The sequence below is a fragment of the Crocodylus porosus genome, unplaced genomic scaffold, assembly GCF_001723895.1.
Source record: "Crocodylus porosus isolate Cpor-Errol unplaced genomic scaffold, CroPor_comp1, whole genome shotgun sequence".
Classification (NCBI taxonomy): domain Eukaryota; kingdom Metazoa; phylum Chordata; order Crocodylia; family Crocodylidae; genus Crocodylus; species Crocodylus porosus.
Window position 1 is genome coordinate 5,276,972 of NW_017728949.1, and position 22,156 is coordinate 5,299,127.

The 22,156-nt window shown below is 37.9% G+C and overlaps 1 protein-coding gene across 6 annotated transcripts in view; it reads left to right on the forward strand.

Moving 5' to 3' along the window:
- Window positions 1-22,156, forward strand: part of PARD3B (par-3 family cell polarity regulator beta) — a 761,176-nt gene that overhangs the window by 256,976 nt on the left and 482,044 nt on the right. For all 6 annotated transcript variants that reach the window (XM_019553770.1, XM_019553769.1, XM_019553768.1 and 3 more), the window contains exon 4: window positions 6,553-6,724. In XM_019553770.1, coding sequence (XP_019409315.1) covers window positions 6,553-6,724 — 172 coding nt within the window. The remainder of the gene's footprint in view (window positions 1-6,552; window positions 6,725-22,156) is intronic.

The following is a 22,156-nucleotide window of genomic DNA, read 5'->3' on the forward strand; positions in this document are numbered from 1 at the left end:
ATGAAGGAACTTGTGGGGGAGGGATACCATAATGATCTCTTTATAGTTGAAAGTTTGAAAATGGTGTTGTCTCTCTATTGGAAAGAGGTGGCTAGTTGAATCTTGACATTTTTACACGGTTGACTAATGAAAGTTGAATTTAGAGACTTGTATGTATCCTCATACAAATGTGCCAACATATGCTGCAAAATGCCCTGGGATACCAATTTAGTGCAACTTGTGGTAAGCCCCTCATGTGCCTGCTCTTTCATGGCAGCTCAGCTCAGTATGCCCATTTTTTCTGAAGCTGTCACTGGCAGTTAGTTTCTCCTTGTTAGTCTAAAGTGTTGTCTCTTACAGGCTTTCCCTTCCTTGTATTCGCAACCTAAGAGTAAGGTAGTCAGCTACCAGCTGTTAACTTTAACTATTTGATAATCTAGATGATCACGGGTTCTCTGTGTTGCTTTAGGTTCAGATTGGTTTTAGGTGTCTGGTTATTATTAGGGATCAAAAACATGGGAAGAGTTGTAGTGGTTGGAATGTCTTAATTTTGATTTTCTGTATTTACTCATGTTTTTACAACAGCCAGGTATTTTGTGAATAAGCTTCCACTCATATGTGTTTACAGTCCAGTCCTCAAGTTGTTCTTCTAGTCTCTGAATTTATTAATAGATTGTAAGACTTGACTATTTCAAAACTGCCTGATTTGTTAATTTTACCTAGTCATGACTAATGTGTGTGGGTTTTTATTTTATACTGAGCCACCATTTCTTGCTATGTGATCGAATTCAATGGAAAACTCAAACTTTTAACTTATTATCTACTGACAATTCTTTGAAATGAGTGATGAATTTGAAAATTAAAGTGTTTGAAAAAATGAGAACGCTATTGACATTAGCCTTAACAATAAGATGTTGAGAAATACCAGACTTAAAGGAATGCTGTCAAGGACTTTGAATATATGGATTTTGTTTAAAAATTAGAAGTTTTAAACACATTTTTCTTCCCTGGTCTTTGTAGTCACGAGTACCAAATATCAGAGCTGAAACAAACTCAGCTGTAAATAAAGCTGAAAGTGCATTTTTTCCCAAACTAATTAAAGGACAGAATTAAAATAAATGGCATAAATGCTGATGGCGGAGAGAGAATAATTTCAAAGGTGCAAAGGAAAATTGGGGTTAGAATGCTTGGCACATTTATGTCAGTATCAGTTTTGTACCATGGCTGGAATAGGTAAACAACCAGCTGTGTAAGGTAGACACAAGTATAGTGCTTCACTACTATCTGACAGGAGAGCAGATAAAAGCTGTGGGCCTTGAGTAGATGGCTATGTACGGGTATGCAGAAGACATCCAACACCTACATTTATTTAATGGTGTTTTTTCATGGAGAAATTCTGTACCAGTTAAGTGAGTTACATCTGTGCAGGGAGGTAATATGTGTCAACTTTTTTCAGTATACCTATGCAATGAGCAGTTACACCAGAGTACACACATTTTGTGTTCAAGGCCTCAGTCATCTAACTGCAATGGACATTTAATAAGAAATGGGAATTTATCTCCTATTTGTACTTTTAACACCTCCATAAAATTTCTAAAAATATCCATGTTTCAGTCTACATGGAATGTTACTAACACAAGCGAAAACATTTATTCCTTTTAAATTATTTTTTAACCTGACAGTACTTGAGAGCTGATGAATTTAATTGCATGCAAGTTTTGCTGTTTCCTTTTGCTATACAGTAACCTACATATATTGAGTGTTTGGGGTTGGGGAGGCAGTAGAAGTATCACTTTAGTTCCACTTATGTTGGCTTAAATCAAGGCAGTCTTGTTTATGTTTCTTGTTTTGGAACCAGTGAAGAAGTTAAGATGCTTACAGTTTCTATCACCTGATTAAGAACAAGCTGGTTACCCAAGCATATAATGTATATATAATTTTGAAACTTTTGTTTAAATTTGTATACAGAAAACCCCTCAAAACCAGTTGCTTTTGAGCTAACAAAAATGTTTTTTTTTAAATCTATATCATTCAGTCATAGATGATAATTTGTTTGTTTTACTCTGTGAAACGTCTCAACATTATTTACAGGTAATTGTTCTTGGTTGAAAAGTGAAATTATCCAGGTTTGGAATGTGTTTCTTTATCTTTTTGTATTGCTTTTTGTATGCTAGGGCATGCAATATAGTTTATTAATTATACCTAAATATTTGTATGCAGTATAATATATGCACATACTTGTACATATGTGCTTGCTTATTTAAATATGATTAAACAAATAAGTATGTGTTCACACACATGTGGGTAGGATTGGGGGCAGAAAGGTGTGCTTGTATGTATGTATGTATGTATGTTCATGTCAGTGGATTTTTGCAAATATGCTTTGAAGGGATGGAGACTGTCATTGTTGAAGTTGAGCTTATAGGGTAGAATGTTAAAAGTTGAGGAAGGACGGGCAACTCTTAACATTCTGTTTTGGATGAGTTCTTAAATATCTGTTTTCTGCATCTCAATGACCAATGTTTCTCTTACGAGAAATACATTTCCTATTTTGCAATGCTTCTCACTCCTGTAGCATAATTCTCCTTTGTCTTGTTGTTTACGTACTTTTTTGTAAATGAAATTATATTTGTGTTTGTTATTTTGTGTTTTTCAGAATGTGTTTTCTAAACTTGTGCATAATTCTGTTTTAATTTTCTGTAAATCATACGACCAAAATAACTATAAAATAGTGATGGTTTTAGTACATTTTGATAGATCTGTACTGTGAGACACGTTTACAAAATCAAAGGATGACCTTATTAAATTGCTTTATAATATATTTGTCACATTTACTGTCAAGTTTGACTGTTCGTTGCTGCCTTGTTCTAGATGTTTAAACAACCAAATAAGGGATTTTTAAGTAAGCCAAACAACATGTAAAAGTGTTAAGGGTCTGATAATTTATTATTTGTCTATGTGACTTATAGATGTTGAAATATGACACCTTTTAATAGAGATTACAACAATGTGTATGTAGTGCTAAAGTCCCAATTATACAAAAATACCTGTTAAAGAGATTCAGACACAACGAATACTTGTGCATTCTTTCTTCAAGTCGCTTAAGAAATAGAAATGTTTAAAGAAATACAGCAAGTAAACAGCTTCTAATGAAGTAATGGAATGACAGCCAGTAGGATTTTATATATTAAAAGAAGTATTTTGCTTTACTAAACTTTTAAAAAGGATTACTATACTGATACATTAAATTATTTAGTTTAATATATTGAACTTTTAAAAAGAGAACTTTGCACTGTGAGCAATCAAAATAAGAACATTATTAGTAATAGATTTTAATGCAGGGTTATTTTTTAAAGTGTTGCTTTGAGAGGATCATTTCACTCTTGACAAGAAAGGATTGCAGTACTCTCTAATTAAAGAATTTTCTATACTGGAAATGAGAAGTCAATTACTAAAATTGTTTTTGAATAGCTAATTTACATATCCTTAATTGTATTCATTCTTTTTGAAAGGCTGAATTTGATATTTATAATGTTTTGATTGATTAGTAAAGCATTGTTAATGTTAATAACGTTACCAACTAGGTGTCCCTCCAAATGGAACCTGAAATAGTCCTGAATAAATGCCTTTAATTAATAAATAAATTAACTTTTTATTTCTTTTGTGAAGACGGACCTTAAATCTTTCAGTCCCTGATTTATCTGCACTGTCTGCAATAAGATGTCTTTTACATAATGTTAAAAAGTGGGCATGGAAACCCATATCAAGTAGCATCATTGGTGAGTACAATAGGAGAGCCTCTAGGTGAATGTTTTATTTAATATAATAATGACAGGAATCTGCTAAAATAGTGTACAACCATAGGACTTCCTAGGCTCTTCATTTTACTGGTTACTCAAATAGTGATGGAATTAGGAAATATATTTTCTAGATTATGAGGGCTAAAAAAAATCCCATTTTGAAATGTAAACTTGGTCAAAATTATCTAAGAATTTGTAATCTTCAGACTTGATTAGGGAGAAAAGATTTTGGTTTTCTTCTCAGCTTGGCCATTGACTCCCCCTGTATAACCTTGTACCTGCTACATGAGGAAAAAGCTATTATTCCTGTGGCCTGTGTGGTAGTATTTTCTCATGCAGTAGTTAGGAAGTTAGATAGTGAGTAGTGCTGTTGTTTCATTTGATGAATATGATTCATTTTACATGTGTGATATGGGGAAAATGATTCACTCACATATGTAAAATGTTTAGAAAAGTGTTATCCAATACCTTAGAAGTATTATCATATACTAATATAATGCACTACGGTATTAAATCACAGAGAAATTCCACCTGATACAATAAAAAGATGCCTGCTTACTGACCATCACTTTTACATTTGTGCTCCATTTACTCTGCTGCTTACCCACATAATACCAAAGTGGATTTCAAACCCTTGTGTTGATCTTCAGAGCTTTCAGGCCTCATGCTGTCTCATACTGCTTTTCCCTTGATAACAACTGCCATCATCAGAAATGAAATTTTCATGGCACAATAATATTCATATGACTAGTTACTTAAAAACAAGAAAAAGCCATGTTTCTGTTGTTGGAAATAAAGAACAGTGTGCCTAATTTTCATGGTAATTGTAAGAGTGACAGTGTAGCCAGGATGGCACAGAAATTATGCGGGAGGCAAGGTTGGTATCTTTTATTGGACCAACTGCCTAGTTGGAATAAAGTTAGACATCTGAAAGTTTCATGTCTAACTTTCAGATGTCTAATTACATAGTCTGTCCAATATACGATATTGCCCCAAGAAATCCTTGCCTTCCATTCATTTTCATGTAATATGGAAGACAGGGCTGGGGGCACTTTATAGACTAACTCATTCAAAAATGCATAAGCTTTCATAGGCAACAGCCTACTTTGTCAGATGCTATGAATGTAAATGTCTCATTAAATTCTCCCTCCCTTCTTTCCCCCCTTTGGATTTATGTATTTGTAACATGCGGAGATACGATGGTGCTGAATGCAATATGAACACCTGGATAGTTTCCCTGTACTTCATCATTATGTTACAAAGAGATTTGTCTTGTTACTGGAATTAATCTTTCCCATAAGCTTGGAGTGAATACAAAACAAATTGTGTGTGGTAAGAGGTATGTACGTGGCCATAGAAAGAAAGCAGCCTTCATATGGAAAAAGAGAGCGAGCAGTATTCCTAATTACTCAAGGTTTTTTGTGTACCACTGAAATATGCATTGGTAAACAGGAACTGACACATTTCTAGCAACCAAATTATAAATGAGTGGAAGACCTAAAAATGTCAATTTCTTCCTCAGAAGCATTTCAAGTTTTTTTTTCTCTTTCTCCCCATATTCCCTTCTCTATTACTTCTCTTATTCCTTTATCTTCTGCATTCCTTTATTCCCTTAGGCAAATTAATTCCTTTAAATACTTCTCTCTGTGCTCCAATATTTTACTAGTCACAGCTTATCTATTTGACATAAATCTTAAATGACAGAGAGGGCTTGGCATGCTAGTATTTCATATAGGGTGTGTGTATGAAATATATACGACGTATGTTATGTGTCTCCTAAACAGATCTCTAGAAAGGTTTTAACAGAGTGAAAGTGTTGCACTTTCCAGATTCAGCATATATGAAATAAAACTTCACAAACTGCACAAAATTTAAACAAACAAACAAAAAGGACGCCCTAAGTTTCAGAAAACCTGGGACAATATTTGGTGATAAAGGAAGTATGTATGTTTTTGCATAGAATTAGAGACATATCTTGGCAAAATATCCTCAAGCTTATGACGTTACTAAAAATATTGCATCCATATCTTCTACCCCTGAGGCCAGAGGACAGTTTAAAAGTGCATCAAAAGGCATAGGTACAATTTTAAAAAATTCCCCCCAAAAATCATTACTAAAACATGGCACTGGAAATTTAAAAGTGGAAAACTGAAGGGGTTAAGTGCTGTTTTGTAAGCTTGAACATACTGTCTTGTACATACTTCAGAATATTCAAGTAAGGAAGAGAATAAGACCAAATTATATACTTTTTATTTAACGGGAAAGAAGCTGAAAACCAAGAAAAGTCTTTTTTTTATACCCCCATTGTACATATGCTTGTTGTGTTTTGGGATTGCTTAAAAATTACATGGTTTGTAAAACAAGTACCGCCTCCACTTGCATGCATACTATTTAAAACTTGTCAACTGTCGTTTTTTTTGTTTCAATTTTTGTAATTGGGCTTCAATATCCCTCTGCTGTACATTTTTATGCTGAAATACAGATGTTTCTAAATACAGGTTTCTAATACAAATCCTAAGATCATTGTTGCAAAAATGCTAGTTAATGACAGATCATTATGATCCTGACTGAGAGAAGCACCTTTACATGACAGTGTTTAAGCATGCGTTTAAGTTTCACTGAAGTTAGTACATTTAAGCAAATGCATAAAGGTTTCCATGAACCTTCACTTATGAGCCAATTTCAAATCTGATATTTTTATTTGCAGGAAGGGAGCTTTTGAAGCAAGTCTTAAAGTATAAACCGTATGGTTCTATTTCTTGTTATTTTACAGCTCATTGCTGTGTATGATGAACAAGAATCTCACCACAAGATTGATGGCACCAATGGCAGTTTGACAGATGGACACAGCCCAGATCCTTTTGAGATGGAGGTAGCCGCCCAGCTGGCTGCTTTTCAACCAATTGGTGGTGAGATTGAAGTTACACCATCTGCATTGAAATTGGGTGCGTACCCATTACTTTCTCATTTTTTTAAATCATCCCCTGTGTACCTTAGCTGTACTCCTGCTGTTTTTATTTTCACTCTTCCCGCTCAGCTGCTTGCATGTGCGCTCATGCTCTCTCTCCCTCTCTCCAGCCAGTCATTGGCTTCTATCTTCAGTGGTAATAATACTGTGATGACACAATACAGAATTTTTCAAAAACAGATTGAAAGGGAATCCCATTGCTATGTGCTTTCAAAGCAGCAGTGCAATCTGATAAATATCCAGCAAAAGAATGATCCTGAGAGGAATTTTCCTGTGTTGTGTTTAAAAAATTATCCATGAATTTGTGTTAATAATAAACTCAGGGCTTAAACCACAAAAGGGAAAAATAACATCCTTTGCCTGTGATTCACCCTAACTGCATATGGGCTATTGGGGTATCTGATTAGTGTGTGTGATAAAAGTCTTGCAGATAGTACTGAAATGTTTTTGCTGTTGAAATATCTGGTGTTAATTTAATTGAATTGCATTTAAAAGAAGCAAGAATACCAATGAAAAGTAAAGCCAGAAATAAACATCCTACCAACATTTTATTGAACAATATAGGTATCTTTAAATTGTTAACAGAAAAATGCTGCTGCAGTAGAATATATTCTAATTTGTGCTTATGAAGGAAAATGTTTACATTTGAGTTTAGTAAAGACTTTCAGATTATGCTTTCCCCTGTAACTGAATGTTTTTGATTGCTGTTAAATTCTACTTTTTGAAATTTTTTTGTACCTAAATGTGTATGTAAAACTTATTTTCTCATATAGGATGAATGAAAAAAATTGCATTCATTTGAAGGACCTGTAGTTGAATGATTTGCTATTTTATTTTTATACCTAACTTATATTACATGATGGATATTCTATTCTAACATGTTTTGAAAGGCAAAATCTATTCCCTTAATCCCCTGAAGCCTATTTAAAAGATCAGTAAACACAATCTAATCAAGCTCAATACTCTAATTATAGATTGGGATGGAACAGAGAATTATATTGTATAATTTAGCCTCATGCAACCTTATGTAAAACAAATAATAATTTGGTTTATAATGGCAGTGCCAGTAGAACTTTGATTTTGGCAAAACACAGATTGACCCACTATGTCATCTATCAGATGGGATCATTTTTCATAATACTATGGAGGTGGAAGGAGAATTAAAAGAATAAAAAGCATGATATAGTATAAAAATATCTGCCAATTAAGATATCATGTTGTTTCTAGAATAGAATTTATATATGTTCTTAAATGAGACTTTGTAAAGATGGAATGCTAGAGTTTCTGTGCTTGTCTCTGATTCCTTTTCAGATTGTTTCATTTCACATGTTAAATGAAAGCTTTTCTAAGAGTCAGCTCTTTAAACTCAATCTGAGTTCTGAAAGTCTGCCTCTCTTCTTTCTGGCCTTTGCAGCTTATTCAAAACGAAACAAAGCAAAAAAACCTTTTACACATCCCGTGCAAGTTTATTGACTTCAACTTGTGCAGCCATTTACACCAATTCTGAATTAAATTTAAAAATTAAAATGCAGGTTTTTTAATGAGGCAGATTAGAATCTGACTTCCAGTGTAATTCTTTAGGTAAGTCTGCATTGCAAACAGTAGTAAAAGTTAAAGAAAGATGTTTTATTTCTGTATTTATTTTACAAAAGATGTTACTATGACTATAGATATAAGTATCAAGCAGATCTGTTGAGTAAGGTGATGTGATTTTTACAAAATCACTTGTCAGGGTAGATCTTCATGTTGAGAACTCTGGCATTTGTTTAGCCTTTTAAAGAATATATTGCAAAAGATTGGTGAATTTACTTGAATAGGGATTATATGTAGATTATTTTTTTAATAAATGAATAAAAACTGTAATGACTTTACTGTGTGTTTTAAGCATTGATTTCAAGAATCTGTACTTTATGTGGCTAGATGCATCTTATTATCTATCTGTGTGTTTATAATGGTCTCCCTAGAGAATGCTTAAGATTTGTAACTGAATAAAGGCATAAAAAATAATTATTTTTCAAACATAAGGGAATCCATATACATTTGGAAAAAAAAAGTTGAATGTTATTCAACAGTTCCTTATTTTTAAAGGATATGTCTCATAGTATGATGGCATAATCATGCACACCTAATCTTACTACCTTTCTGTCATTTTTTCTTCTTTACCACATCTTGGAATTACTTATTTCAGATTTCTCTGTGAACAGTACTGTCCAGATACTAACTAATCTGTCTCAGGCTCAGATCCTAGTTTTTTTTATTACCTCCTAGGTAGTTAGCTTTGTTTTTTCTTTAGTAAGTCATATGAAACTTTGAAAATGAGCCGATTCTCTCTGTGTGTCTCTCTCAGTGATCCTATATTTCACTCAAAACCTAACATACTTCAGATCCTATTACTTCCATATGAGTTGGCAAAATCATAATAAAACAATAAATGGTCAAATGTATTTGAAATTTGGCTGTTTTAAAACTGTTTTCATAATATTTAGCACTTATCGTTTTATAGCACCTTATATTATACAGCCATTGATTGTTTCCAAATATTATACTACTTGTTCTGTTTTATGTAACATAACATAGTTCATAGAGAAATACATTAAAACTTTTTCATGTAGCTTTTATAAGGAATTGTATCCTGTTTTGGTGTTGCCTTTAGGAAAAGTAGAAAAAGATGTTATGCCTTTAATTAGGCCAAAGTGTCTAAGTATTTCCTATGCCCATAATATGAGGTTAAGTATTGGCCTGTGATCTTAGACAAACATGCTTGCACCACACACATAGCAGAACTGAAGCAGAGTATCAGGTGTTGTTGCTGACAGTGTCTGAATTTAGACTACAAAGCAAGTAAGTGTGTAATGGTTTCCTATTGCCTGAAGGGCTTTAGTGGAGTCTTTGGAATTCAGAGCTGAAATTACTGAGAGAACAAGGGTCATTTGCTTCAATTAGATCCATAAGTCACAATTTGGTCATGGCATTTCATCCTACTGGTTTCCTCTTAGGCATAATTGCCAAAAAGTTAGGCTTGATTGCATAGTCACCTCTCTCAAACAGTCTTTATTTATTTATTTATTTATTTATTTATTTTTACAGATTAATGTCTTATCATGCAACAGATAAATGATGTAGTAATTACCTTATGATAGCATTCTGCTATCACCCATTCAGGCATAGATATAGATCTAATGATGATCTGACACATACTTTTACACACCCAATTTCCTTGCTTCTTCCAGAAATAGCAATGTTATCTCCATGTACTTGGACTGGGATAAAAAAAAATAGTATCCTTAAATCTGAAAGGTAGGGTGGAGTAAGATAGATTCCTTATATGTTTGCCTCAGATCTGCTTCTCTAAGTGTCTTGCCTTTTTAGGTTTTGTGAACTGGAGAGCACTACAGTCCATTCCATACAGGGCCAACAGGTTCAATTACAAGTGTGGAGCCCATGCCTGTTCCATTCATAAGTGAAATATACTGCATAAGAACATACAGGCTGCCAAGAATTGCTCACTAACCTGAGTTCCCCAATCTAAAACAAACAAAACAAAATAGCACCTTTTAATATAGTTATGGAATTTTCTTTCTATTACTTTAAGATTTAAATCAATAAAGAATTATAAATTTAAAAAAGCTTAATGCCCACTCTCCAATTACTTTTTGTGGTAGATGATAGAAAAGAAAGATTTTTGATTTTGGAGTAAAGACAACATTGCTCAAAGTGAGGAAAAAAATAAAATTGGTGTGTGTTTATATATACAGATAAACTTAATTTGTCCAATCAGCTATTTCAAAGAAAAGGCCCAGGGCTTTACTGTTTTAGCGCTCTTAGGCCAGATACAGACATTGCACATAAACCAGTATAAACAATCCGGAACTAGTTTGTACTTAACAGAACAGAGGTTTGGGGCACATAGACTGGTTTAAAAGTGGCAGAACCTGGTCTAAGATAGACCTGGTTTAATGAGGTATCCGATTTTAATTGGTTTAGGTTATACCGGTCTATCAAACTTCTGTACCAGATCCCCTATCAATCCAAGTTAGGTTGCTGCCTGCTGGCATCCAAGGCTGCTTTGTAGGCCCCACTTCCCCTTCACAGAGAGGCCTGCTGGAATTCCACTGGGCTTAGCTGCTCTGGCCAAGCATGCAGTGGGACCTGCTCCCCGGCTGTCGCAGAGCCAGCTAGCAGAGCTTCTGTCCCTAGCCCTGTCTCCTGCCTGCAGCAAGCTGTTGACCAAAAATCCTATAGCTCAGGATTTTTCTGTCTTTACACACTGTCCCTAGGTGGGGATCCGGTGCTCTGCTGAGCACTGGTGAACAGGCAGCAGGTGCCCCAAATGATTCCTGCAATTGGAATTCCAGCAGATGTGCTGGGTACCTCTTGCTAGGCACCTGCTGCTCACTGGAGCTCTGAGGGGCCTGATCCTTTGTTCAGTGGAGTGGCTAGGTCACTTGATTGGCTGCCAGGTACATGCCCTGAATCACCTTCTAGGAGAGCCTGAGAGCTTGTCACCATGGCACGCCAGGCAGCCTGGCCTGTGGGTGGGGGTGTGCCATGGTTATCCTGCCACCCGTTACCATGCCACACTGCTCTGTTTGGCTGCCTTTGGCAGTCTCCAGCACTCTGGGAGATCTGCAGAAGCACCCCTGATTAGTGCAGGCAAACTGTGTCCTGTCCTCCCCTCTTTTCCTGTGAAAGGGCAACTTTTGTTCTGTTCACTGCTGGACTAACCTAGTCCACTTAGAGAAACCCACATGAATTAGTTTGAATCTGCCTTGGGCTGTTTGAATGTCTGTATGTAGCCAGAATGAATACATGTAGAACTTTCACATCAGTCACAAATGCTGACCTAGTATTAAACCAGAAGCCTGGGCTTTAGCAACTACCCTTTCTGATGGGTTATGGGTAAAACTTTCATAACACCTTAAGAGTTTTAGGTTTGAAAAACCAGTTTAGGCCAGTGGAAACTAACCTTTTTGGCAGGTGTGCCACAAATGAGACATGCCCCTTCTTCAGTTGCCGCTCTGATCCCTTTACCCTGCTCAAATGGCAGCTCTGCCTTCTGCTTCCTGCCCTGTGCTCCGTGACTGATCTGATGTTCTACTTTCTGCTTCCTGTCCTATTTGACACTGTGCTGCTTGTCCATGCCCTGATCAGCTATGTAGCACATGCAGAACTTGTGCATGCCACTCCAGGTTTAGGCAAGTAGGAACCTAAATCACAGATTTAATTGTTTTTAAAATTACTCTGCAAGAGCTTTAAAAATACTTTAATCTCTAAATATAAATATTTGCCTAAATTCTTTATTGTTCCATATCTTTTTGGCTTAGTTTTGATTTAACCTCTTAAAAAATATGGCGCACATTGTGCACATTCTCATGATTAAAGAGACGATGTTATCAGTTTTATGCAAAACTTATGCAAATTTTCAAAAAATCTTAGATTTGCTAAATTATTTTATTTCCTTAATTGGATGCAAAATCTCCAGGATTGTCTCTGTTTTATATTTGTCGAAACCAAACTCAGTTACTTAAAAATTTATTTCGTACAAACAAGTACCCTTTAGTTTTTGAAATGTCACTCATTGCCAGTAGAAATTGCTTTTTTTTATCAAGAAAAAATTTGGTGGATGCAGAACTACAAAATGCTTCCTTTTTTTTTCTTTAACCACAGACAAACACTTTTGTTACAGAATTTTATTAAGTATTGGTGATAGTCTTTTAAAGTATTCCTAAAATGCTTTCAAATAAAATGACTAGTATAAAAATAATTTTAAATAGCTATGTTCAGAAGGAGCAGCAGTTCAAAAAGAGCTCAAGCAAAAGGCAATAAACATACTATTTTAAGTATGTGGCATCTTTATTTTACAATCAAGTCAGGTGTTTTTCCACTTGGCCACTTTGGAAAATGCAATAGGAATTCCAAATTTAACACAATGACATAGTGAACTGAATTTTAGACCTGTTTTAGTCCCTCTACATGCTTCAAGTGACAGGCCTGACTTCCTTCCTTTATTTCTCTCAAAAAGTGAAACCTCATCGATATGGATCTCTGCATAACCAACCTGTTTCCTAGCCTTCTTACCAGGACAGACCCAAATGTTTGGTACCTGTCTACCTTTTCCTCCTTGGAGTAGATCCCCAGTGATAAGATTAGTTACTCAACACTGGCTTATTCAAAACAAAACAGCTTAAATTCAAAGTAGTGTAAAAATTGGATACAGGTGTTAAAACAGCAGTGCATTCAACAGTTGAAGCATTTAACAGTGTTGAATGCTTTCTTGAAAGTTTCGGTATCTTTATTAAGCTTAGTTATCTCCATCTGTGGACTGGAAGAAACAACTGTACAGCTGCAGTGGAGTTGTCTGTGTCTCCTCCTGTTAGTGACCAGGTTTCAGCTGCAGACCTTTCAACATCCTCCCTGCTAAGGCTAGAATTATGTAGGCTATGGCATCTTACTTAGTCCTATGTTCCACCTTTGGAAGAATAAAACTTGGCAGCCTATTTGAAGCCAGGCCAATGGTTACTCCCTAATTAATAGCCTCTTTGTTGTTTTTCCACAAGACCTCTTGGCATTCTCAAATATAAGATACTGATTTTTGTCATTGTTTCATTTCCTGTTAGTTGTTCGCATCTGACCTCATTTGATTTAAGCCTATGCTTTTTGTCAAGATTATACCAAACAGGTAATTAAGGTGCCATGATAGTCATATAAAAATAATACACATAAACTCCATTAATCTCCCTAAGAGGTATTGATTTTTTGGTGGTTCTGGCTAAATACCTGTTTGACGTTAAGCTAGACTTGCACCTGTAGGCTAAGTACAGACAGTCAAAAATCCCGAGGCTGAATCGATTCAATTTTTCCAGGTTAGTCTAAGCTGCGTAGATTGAACCAATAAGCAAGTGAACAATTCACTTTTGATTCTGGAAAAGCAACCACATTCTTGCAGGGCCCAGGCCAGAAGCATACCTTACTGCTTGGCTGGATCAGACAGCTTGGGCCATGGCTAGCCTGTCTACATGGTGAGGGGGTAGAGGTGCAGAGCATCCTGAAATGCTGGGGGACTTTGAGTTCACTTGAATCTGGAGGGTATCTGGGATAGAATTTCAATATACTGATTTAACTTAAATCAGTTAATTCTGATACTACATCCAGGTTTATCTTAAACCAGTTTCAGCCATTTTGAAAGTGGTTTATAAGCACTGAATCTTCCAGGCTAGGGACAGACATTCAAAAAGCCTGAGCCTGAATCAATTCAATCTTTGCAGGTTAGTCTAACCTGGCTAGGCTAAACCAGTTTGTAACCTCATAGACATCCCCTCTGGACTGAAAAAAATTAAGCACATGCCTGCAGTCACTCAGAGTAGAAGTAGGGGGGTGCTAGAGCAGCCCTCCCTCTACTATGACAGTGCTGACCTGAGGGGGGTGTGGCCAGGCCCCATCATGATGCTCTGATGTCATTCCCCCGCCCTCCCTGAGCAGTCCAGCAGAGACTGTTTATCACCCCTAACTCAGTGTTTATCAACATATTAAGAAAACAAAGCCTTTCTCCATTAGTTCATGCTCTTCTTAAACAACTTTTCCAAGGAAGGACATTAAGTTACCTGTTGATTAGCTCAAAAAAGTCTGTTTGCCTTTGTCATCTCTCATAGCATGGACTGTAGCCAGCATGTGGTCTGCTAGCTAATGCTGAGGTGTCTGTGTAAAGTAGAGGGGTGGGCAGGAATAAGCCCTGCTTAGCAAGGAGAAGCCAGACAGATGCCTGCAGTCTCTGCTAGAGCTCCAACGAGGGAGCTCAGATTGCCAGCTCAGATGTGGAGCAGAGAGCCCAGCCCAGCCCAGCCCAAGGAGCATGCTGGAATTCTGGGGGTGTCTGGTTTAACATAAACCAGGAAGGGGCCTGGGACAGATATTGCATAAACTGCTTTGACTCAAATCAGTTAAGTCTAATACTACATTCAACCAGGTTTATCTCAAACCTGTTTCACCCATTTTCAAACTGGTTTATGTGCACTGAATATCTGTTCTGTTACAGGTTTAAACCAGTTTGTGAGAATTTAAACTGATTTATGTGTAAAGTCTGTCCCTAGCCCTGTTGTGTTACAGATTTGAACCAGTTTCCAATCATTTACATGAGTTCGTGTAACTCCTGCCCTAGCCTTATAGATTAACTAAATTAGATGTATATAACACAAGCTTATGTGAACACAAGCTCACTTAATCAGTCAAACAGATATCGGATTATTTGATGCATAACTGTTACTGTAATTACAGAGATGTAGTTAGCCATGATAGCCTGACGTCAGGCATAAGGCAGGGCAGGGTGGCATCTTACATTCTAAGGGTGCCTATACACAAAGAGCGAGGCTGCTCTGCAGCGTATCAGTGCAGATTCAGTTAATCGAGTCTGCTGGAATGTGGTAATTACTGCACTCCAGCAGATTTCAGTAAGCTTTAGTTAAAGCTCCCCTGCTGCCATTTTTCAGGGCTCCCCCTTACCCACACACCCCCAGAGCACATCCATAAATGCCTCAAGGTGCCAATCTGGCCTGCCTTCTACTACTGTTATTGTTAGTATATGTATGTGTTTGTACAACATCTAAGTATCAATTGTGAAGCATTTGACAAACAGAAAGTGTTTATAGTGGTCTGAAAGAGTACATAATGAAAATTTCCAACATACAAACATGGAAAGAGAATGAATACAAAGAGATTTAAATGAATAATAGAATTAGGTATAAGTTGTATTAGCTCTCTTTTTTTGGTGTGATCTTTTCTGTTAAGATAGCTTTTTGGCTTTCCCAGTTCAACATTTGTTAATATTTTTCTTTGGCTAGTGGTTATATGGGCAGGCTTTTAGAAAGGGAAGTAAGAGTACTTATAGATGAAATTGATTCTCTTCACTTTCCAGGTCTAAGCTCTTTTGGGACTAATGTGTGTTGCTGTGTTCCAATTTAGAGGTAGCTTTGCTGTGGTAATGGAAGAAATCCATATAGTGTAGTATGTAAAGTGCTTTCAGACATTTCAAGAGAAAAGGGGGCTGGCTGGGAGGGTGTAGAGGTGGGTGTGTGGGTGTTGGGGGGTGTAGAGCATACTAAGAATAATAGTTATATATAGTCTTATCCTAATATTTACTGATCGTTTAAAATGTTTAAGAAGGTATACACTGCTCACCACTATTGTATGTAAAATACTAAACAGAGAAGTGGTATGATGCAATTTGTGAATAAAATTTAATCTAATGTGGTATGTATACATTTATCATGTGACTCCTCAACTACTGTTTTTTTTTTTTTTTCTTTTTCTTTGAGGTATTGGCCAGTCTTGGACCCATTCTGAGTTAATCTCTACAAATTTTTTCCACTCATCCAGAATGGGGCTCATGATACTATCATGCACCCATACACTTTTTAATTTCTACTGCAAATTGCTGCCAAGCTCAGTACTCAGTGATAATGTGCTTCCTCAACACTAGCCTATAAGCACTGCTTTCTGTGTGATCATTAGCTTTATCTGCCAAGTGAATGTGGTTGCTGCTCATAGGACGCAGATAGTGATTTGAAATATGTTTAGCTTTATTTGTTTAACTTCAGTATTAGCACACATCCTTCAACACTGCACTGTGCTGGTGATTGTCCCCTGCTTTCTAAAGCAGTTTAGTACTTGCATTGTAGTGAAGTTCAGTGTTTGCATTTGTAGATGCATTAAGCAGCCATTCTTAAACAGAACTGTATCAAATTTGTATTTCAAATTCTAACATTTGTAATTAATTCTGATTGTACAACCTGCCTTGTAATTTGCTATGCACTTATTCATGGAGTCAGTGTGAGCTCTCCCCCAATTTCCCCTTGTAATTGTTGTTCAAGTATTTTCTGCTAGCATTTTTTTTCTAGCTGGTAAATACTAAAGCTGGAGATATGATTAAAAGCTTTAGCCTTTTGGATTTTTTTTCATGTCAGTTTGCTCTTGTACTCCTTTAGTCCAGATGTGCAGAAAGGAGAATACTAATTTATTTACAGAAGATCCGTCTTTGCATACGTAACTTTGAGTTGAACGTGGCCTCGAGATTGACTCGGGATTTTCTTATCTCATAGATGATGGTCCAGTGCACACAAATCTGGCTGTTTCTATTCTCTTGTCTCTTATTGGCATTAAGCTGTTCCAGTTTTGTCCAGAGGGAGTGAAACAATTCTAGCTTGTAGTTTGCCACTCTTGGGCAAATTGATCCCGGAAGAAGCAAAAATGATATGGATTCCACAATGAAAATTTCCACAAGTTGGTCTTTCTTGTTTTCTTCTTCTTTAAGTACTGGGCACAAGGTACCTTCATAATCCATTAACTGCATGCATTCTAATATGCTGGGAAATTAATAAAAGGGGATATTTGTGTTATTTTAAGTTCTTAGTGAATTATTGAACCCATAACTTCAAAACTAATATTTTGCAAATAAAACTTGAAAAAAGATGAAGTAGGCTTGCTAATTACTCACAGTGCATCAGCAACCCTTGATACAGGCTGCTATAAAGTTTCATTTTTTTTTCCCTTCAGAAATCTATATTGCTAAGTTCAGTCAAGTTTCTGTGGCACTTTTTCCTTGATGAACGATCCCATTGGGTGCTTATACATGTGCAGTAAGTCTGCTCCTGTGTGCTGTAATTACAGCCCAATTCAGAGACTTCAGCTGATCTAGAATGTCTGTTTATTTTGTTAGGAGCATAGACCATATGAAGTGGTACCACATCTGAAATTTGATTGCATTGCCTTATTCTTTACCTGGTAACTAAAGCTATTGTGCAATCTCTATGTGGTCTGCGTCCTGGGTATACGGTCTATGAGAAATTTGGAGGCCTGGTGCATCCTGGTAAGATGGCTCCATTTTGATCTGTATTCCTATGTTTAGATAGAAATATCTACAGTTCATGCTTCTGCTTTATTTACATGCATGTTACTTAAAAGTATTTTATCTATAATCTAAAATATGTTAAAGAAAATTCTCATAAATTTGGGGGTCCCTCCAGGACTGGGGGGGCGGGGAGGGCAGTGCAATTGTGCACCTATTTATCCTCTTCTCATAAGCCTGACCTAGGTAGTTCACCAATCACTTTCCTAGCAGTGGAAATATAAACACTAAAATAACTTGTTTTTATTTGTAATGTTGGAGAATAGAAGCCAGAACTGAGATTTTTCTCTTTGAAACTGTGAGGCGCCTGAAGAATTTGTTGGACCTCCAAGGCACAAAGCCGATCTCTCTCGTCAGGCTAATGCCTTAGGGAGAACGTTCTTTCCTCACTTTCGTGGGTTAAAGCATGAATGTCTTGTATTTTTATGGTCTATGCTCTTGGATACTGTAATCAGCTGGCAGCTGGTTAAACAACTTCTAAATTTGTGTCCGGAGACTATGAAATAGGCATACATTTTTGTAAACAGGAAAATAAATGTGTGGTCCACAGAAGACACTTTTTTAAGTTAAGAGAAAAAGCAAAAGCTTTTTTTAAAAGCAAAGTGCATGTAGCTTACAGTGTAAACACTTTTTCAGGCAGAGGGGAAAATATCTGCATATAAGGAAAAATGTGTCCAGTTCACCTGTTTTTCGAACAGTCTTTTTCTACACTTTTGACTTGTTGCCAGAAGGTTCAGTGGGAACGCGGTGAATTATATACAAGTGAAAAAGCACTATTTTGAAGGGAATGAATGCATACGGATTTCTTAGAAGTGAGTCAGTTTTAATACAAACTTTTAATATTATGAACATGCAAGCTGCCTTTAGTTGTTGGAGGCAGTGTTATTTACGTTTTAAGAAAATATTTCTCCAGCATCTTTTTCCACCTCTGGAAAATGTTATCTTTACTTATGATGTATTGTTTTTTGCACTGTTTGGATTTATGAAGATGGCAGCATGCTTGATGGATTTTTTTTTCTTCCTTAGCATTCAGTTTAATTTGGACTTAATGAACTTTGATGATCAATTAAAACATATTGGTGTATTTAAAACAGTCTCAATTCTTAGGCTGAAGGTTTGAAGATAAATTTGCCTTTTGGTTGGTCTTGTATGCATGATGTATTTTGATCTCATAACTTGAGGATTTTGTATGGCTTTATTTACCCTTAATTCATAAAATGGGATTGGAACCAGCACAAGTAAAGACTACCTTTTTAATGGAACAAGACTAATACTACTTTCTATAGAGATATGAAAAGAACCAATATGGATGGCTGTAGGTAGAGTAAGCAATGGCTTAAATTATAGGAAAACTGTGAGAATGGCAGCTTGGGACAACTTGCATCCCCTTTCCCCTTCCTCCCAGAGCATGTGTATAAACACCCTCTGATTTCAGTCTAACATGGCTAACCACCTCTCAGAAAATGGAGTCAGAGCTATAATTCAATACTGGCCAGAATGATGTTGTTTATAATATTGTCATTTCTTTGTAGATCATGAAACCTGATAGTTACAGCCACAGTAGCCCAATCAGTCATAATATGTAGTACTGTCACATTCAGAAACTGCCCAAATGCTAGAATTCCTAATAAGGGGTATTATGGGTTTTGTATAACAGCAACATAGTGCTACAACCTCAGATGTGAAGGGTGTTTTGTTGACAGAGGTTGATTTAAGGTGTACTGGGGCTCTGGGCAAACAAAATTGGAGGCCCCTTCCCCCCATAGGAGCTGGGTTGTGGTCAGGGAAGAGGCCTCTTCCTTTCTTGGTGTGGGTGGGGGAGGCTGGCTGGACCCTGCCAGGCTGGGGTGGGGGGTACATGCCTGCTCCCTCCCCCACTATGGCCACACACACACACACACACACACACACACACACACACACACACTCTCTCTCTCTCTCTCTCTCTCTCTCTCTCTCTCTCTCTCTCTCTCTCTCTCTCTCCTGTCATTCACTCTCTGCACATGGACAAACACACTCTACCTGCCATGGATGCAGACACAGACATGCACAGATGGATGCACACATGCAGAGATGCACTCGCACATAGATGCAGATGCAGAGATGCACACACATGCACTCGTGCGTTCACAGACATACCCATGCATACAAAAATGCACGCAGACACAGGCATGTGCAGACACACATGCACAACACACATGCCCACACATGGAGATGCGCACGCATATATACAGAGACCCACACAGACACAAGCAGATGTGCACATATGCCCACGCATGCACACGCGCACACACGCACACACACAACCCCTCTGGCCACACACTTTTCCTGCAAAGGACCTCCCCCCTCTGCCACTCTTTCTCGATCATTATGAAGCAGCCCCCCTCCCTTCTTCCCCTTCCATGAAGGGCAAGACCCTCAGGAACTTGACTCATGGCCAAGAGCATCACTGTGAAAACCAGCAATGCAGCTGCCCTGCCTGGACTGTGCCCGGGGCTAGAGTGGAACATCCTGGTGCTGCTCATGGGCTGCTCTGTCCATGCACCTCAGTGGGAGGTGCTGCTGCTCCGCGGACCATCCTGGGGCAGGTTTCTGACACCCAACCCCCTGCATATATGAGCAAGGGTAGAGGAGTCCACCTGGCCCAGGTCAGATGGGAGGGCGAGGCGGGCAAGCTCCCTGCAAGCCCCCGGGGGCCTTGATTCCAGCTCCCTTGTGCGGGCAGAGACCGGAGGGAAGGCAAGCCTGCACCTCGCACCAGTGCCTTCCACAGTCATGGCCAGGCAGCCACCTAGTTGGCTTCGGGACCCACTCCAACACATGGGCTCATTGCATCCCTGCTGTGTGGTGCCAGTCTGGGACACCCTGGCAGCTCCCATGCCTGCTCCTTGCCTCCCACAGCTCTGGGACCAGGGGGCCCTGGGAGACTCCCACAGCCTCCATGCCTGCCTGTGGCCCTGTGCCAGCAGGAGTGACCCTGCCTTGGTACACACTGTGGCGAGGACCCAGCAGCTGTCCTCCCCTGCAGGCTGGGCACTTCCGCCCCTGACCTGGCAGCACCACATTCTCGGGGGCAGCTCCTGGGGACTGTATAGGGGCCTTCCCATGAGCCGCCCACATCTCTTTCTCATTTGCCACCCAGCCCCTACCTACACTGACCTTCAGGCACCCAGCTGTGTCCATGCAGCTGTGCCCAAGCACAGGGCTGAGCCAGGTCAGGCCAGGAGTGGGAGCCACGCCTCTGCAGGTGGGTGGCAGCGCTGGGGGGGTGGCTACAGGGGGCTAAGTTGAACTCTGGGGAGCTGTAGCCCCCCCCAAGGTCCCTCCCCGCCAGTGCCGTCGCCTGCCTGCAGAGGTGTGGTGCCGCACAACACTCCCAGTCAGCCCAGCTCCATTGGGGGATGGGCCCTACTTCCAGCTGTAGGGAAACAAATGTGAAACCTGGGATTTTAAACTTGACACCATTTTTGTCTCCCTGCTTGGAAACAATAATGTGTCAAGTTTACAGTCCCACTTGATCCAGGGGCCAGGGCCCCAAATTGGTAGGGGCCCCTGGGCTCATGCCCAGCTGGCTGTGCCTATGTTTGTTGGGTTGTACCACTTCTGTTCAAACCATAGTATCACATTCATTGAATGAGTTTAGTTAAAGCACCCTGCCACCACTTGGAAGTGCGGGATGCTGAATACACATGATGCTGCAGTAGCTTTAATTAGAGCAGCTCTCAGAGCAAACCATTTGTCACAAGATGGAACAATTATCAGACTGGATAATAATACATCATAAAAAAACAAAAGGTTTTTTAATATTTAAATCTGATGATTTAATTCCAAAACATATTTTTCTTTTTAAAATATTCAAAAAGAGACCGAACATTAAAGAAACTTTCAAACAGTACAGGTTTGCTACTGAATTTTTAAAGAAAGTTGAACTACTGAACTGATAAATACTGTTGTCTAAATAACTAGAGTTAGTGTGACTTTACATGCTAAATCCTTTCAGAGAAAATATTTACTTCATGTCAATTTATTTAACTAGTTCAGCCTAATGACTGTTTCATTCAATGTTGATAAATGAATTGGGAATTTGTAAAGGTGAGAATTCTTGTTTTCCTCCTCCAGTCATTGAATAATAATCAAGTATAAAAGGCAGAGATCTACTAACTTTAAAATAATGGAGGACAAATTGCTCTACATTTAGGACATTGGATCTTGGCTTCCTGTAACCAATAAGGGAATTTTTCAGTTTTTTTTAGTGCATTTTTAAAATTGAATTCTGATTGCCACTCAAATACAACTTGGCAAAACTTTTATAACTGAAAGTTATTATTTAGTAAAAAAAGAAATGCATTTTTGTTTTCTGGGAAAAAAAGGTGAATTCATGCATGGGTAAGCTGTATAATTGTTTGAATATTTATGGTAAATACAGTGCGTCATCCTAATTAGTTAAATGGAAGAAATTTAGTGTAAAGATGTGTTTATTTACAATTCAACATGCTTTAACTGTTTCCAAGT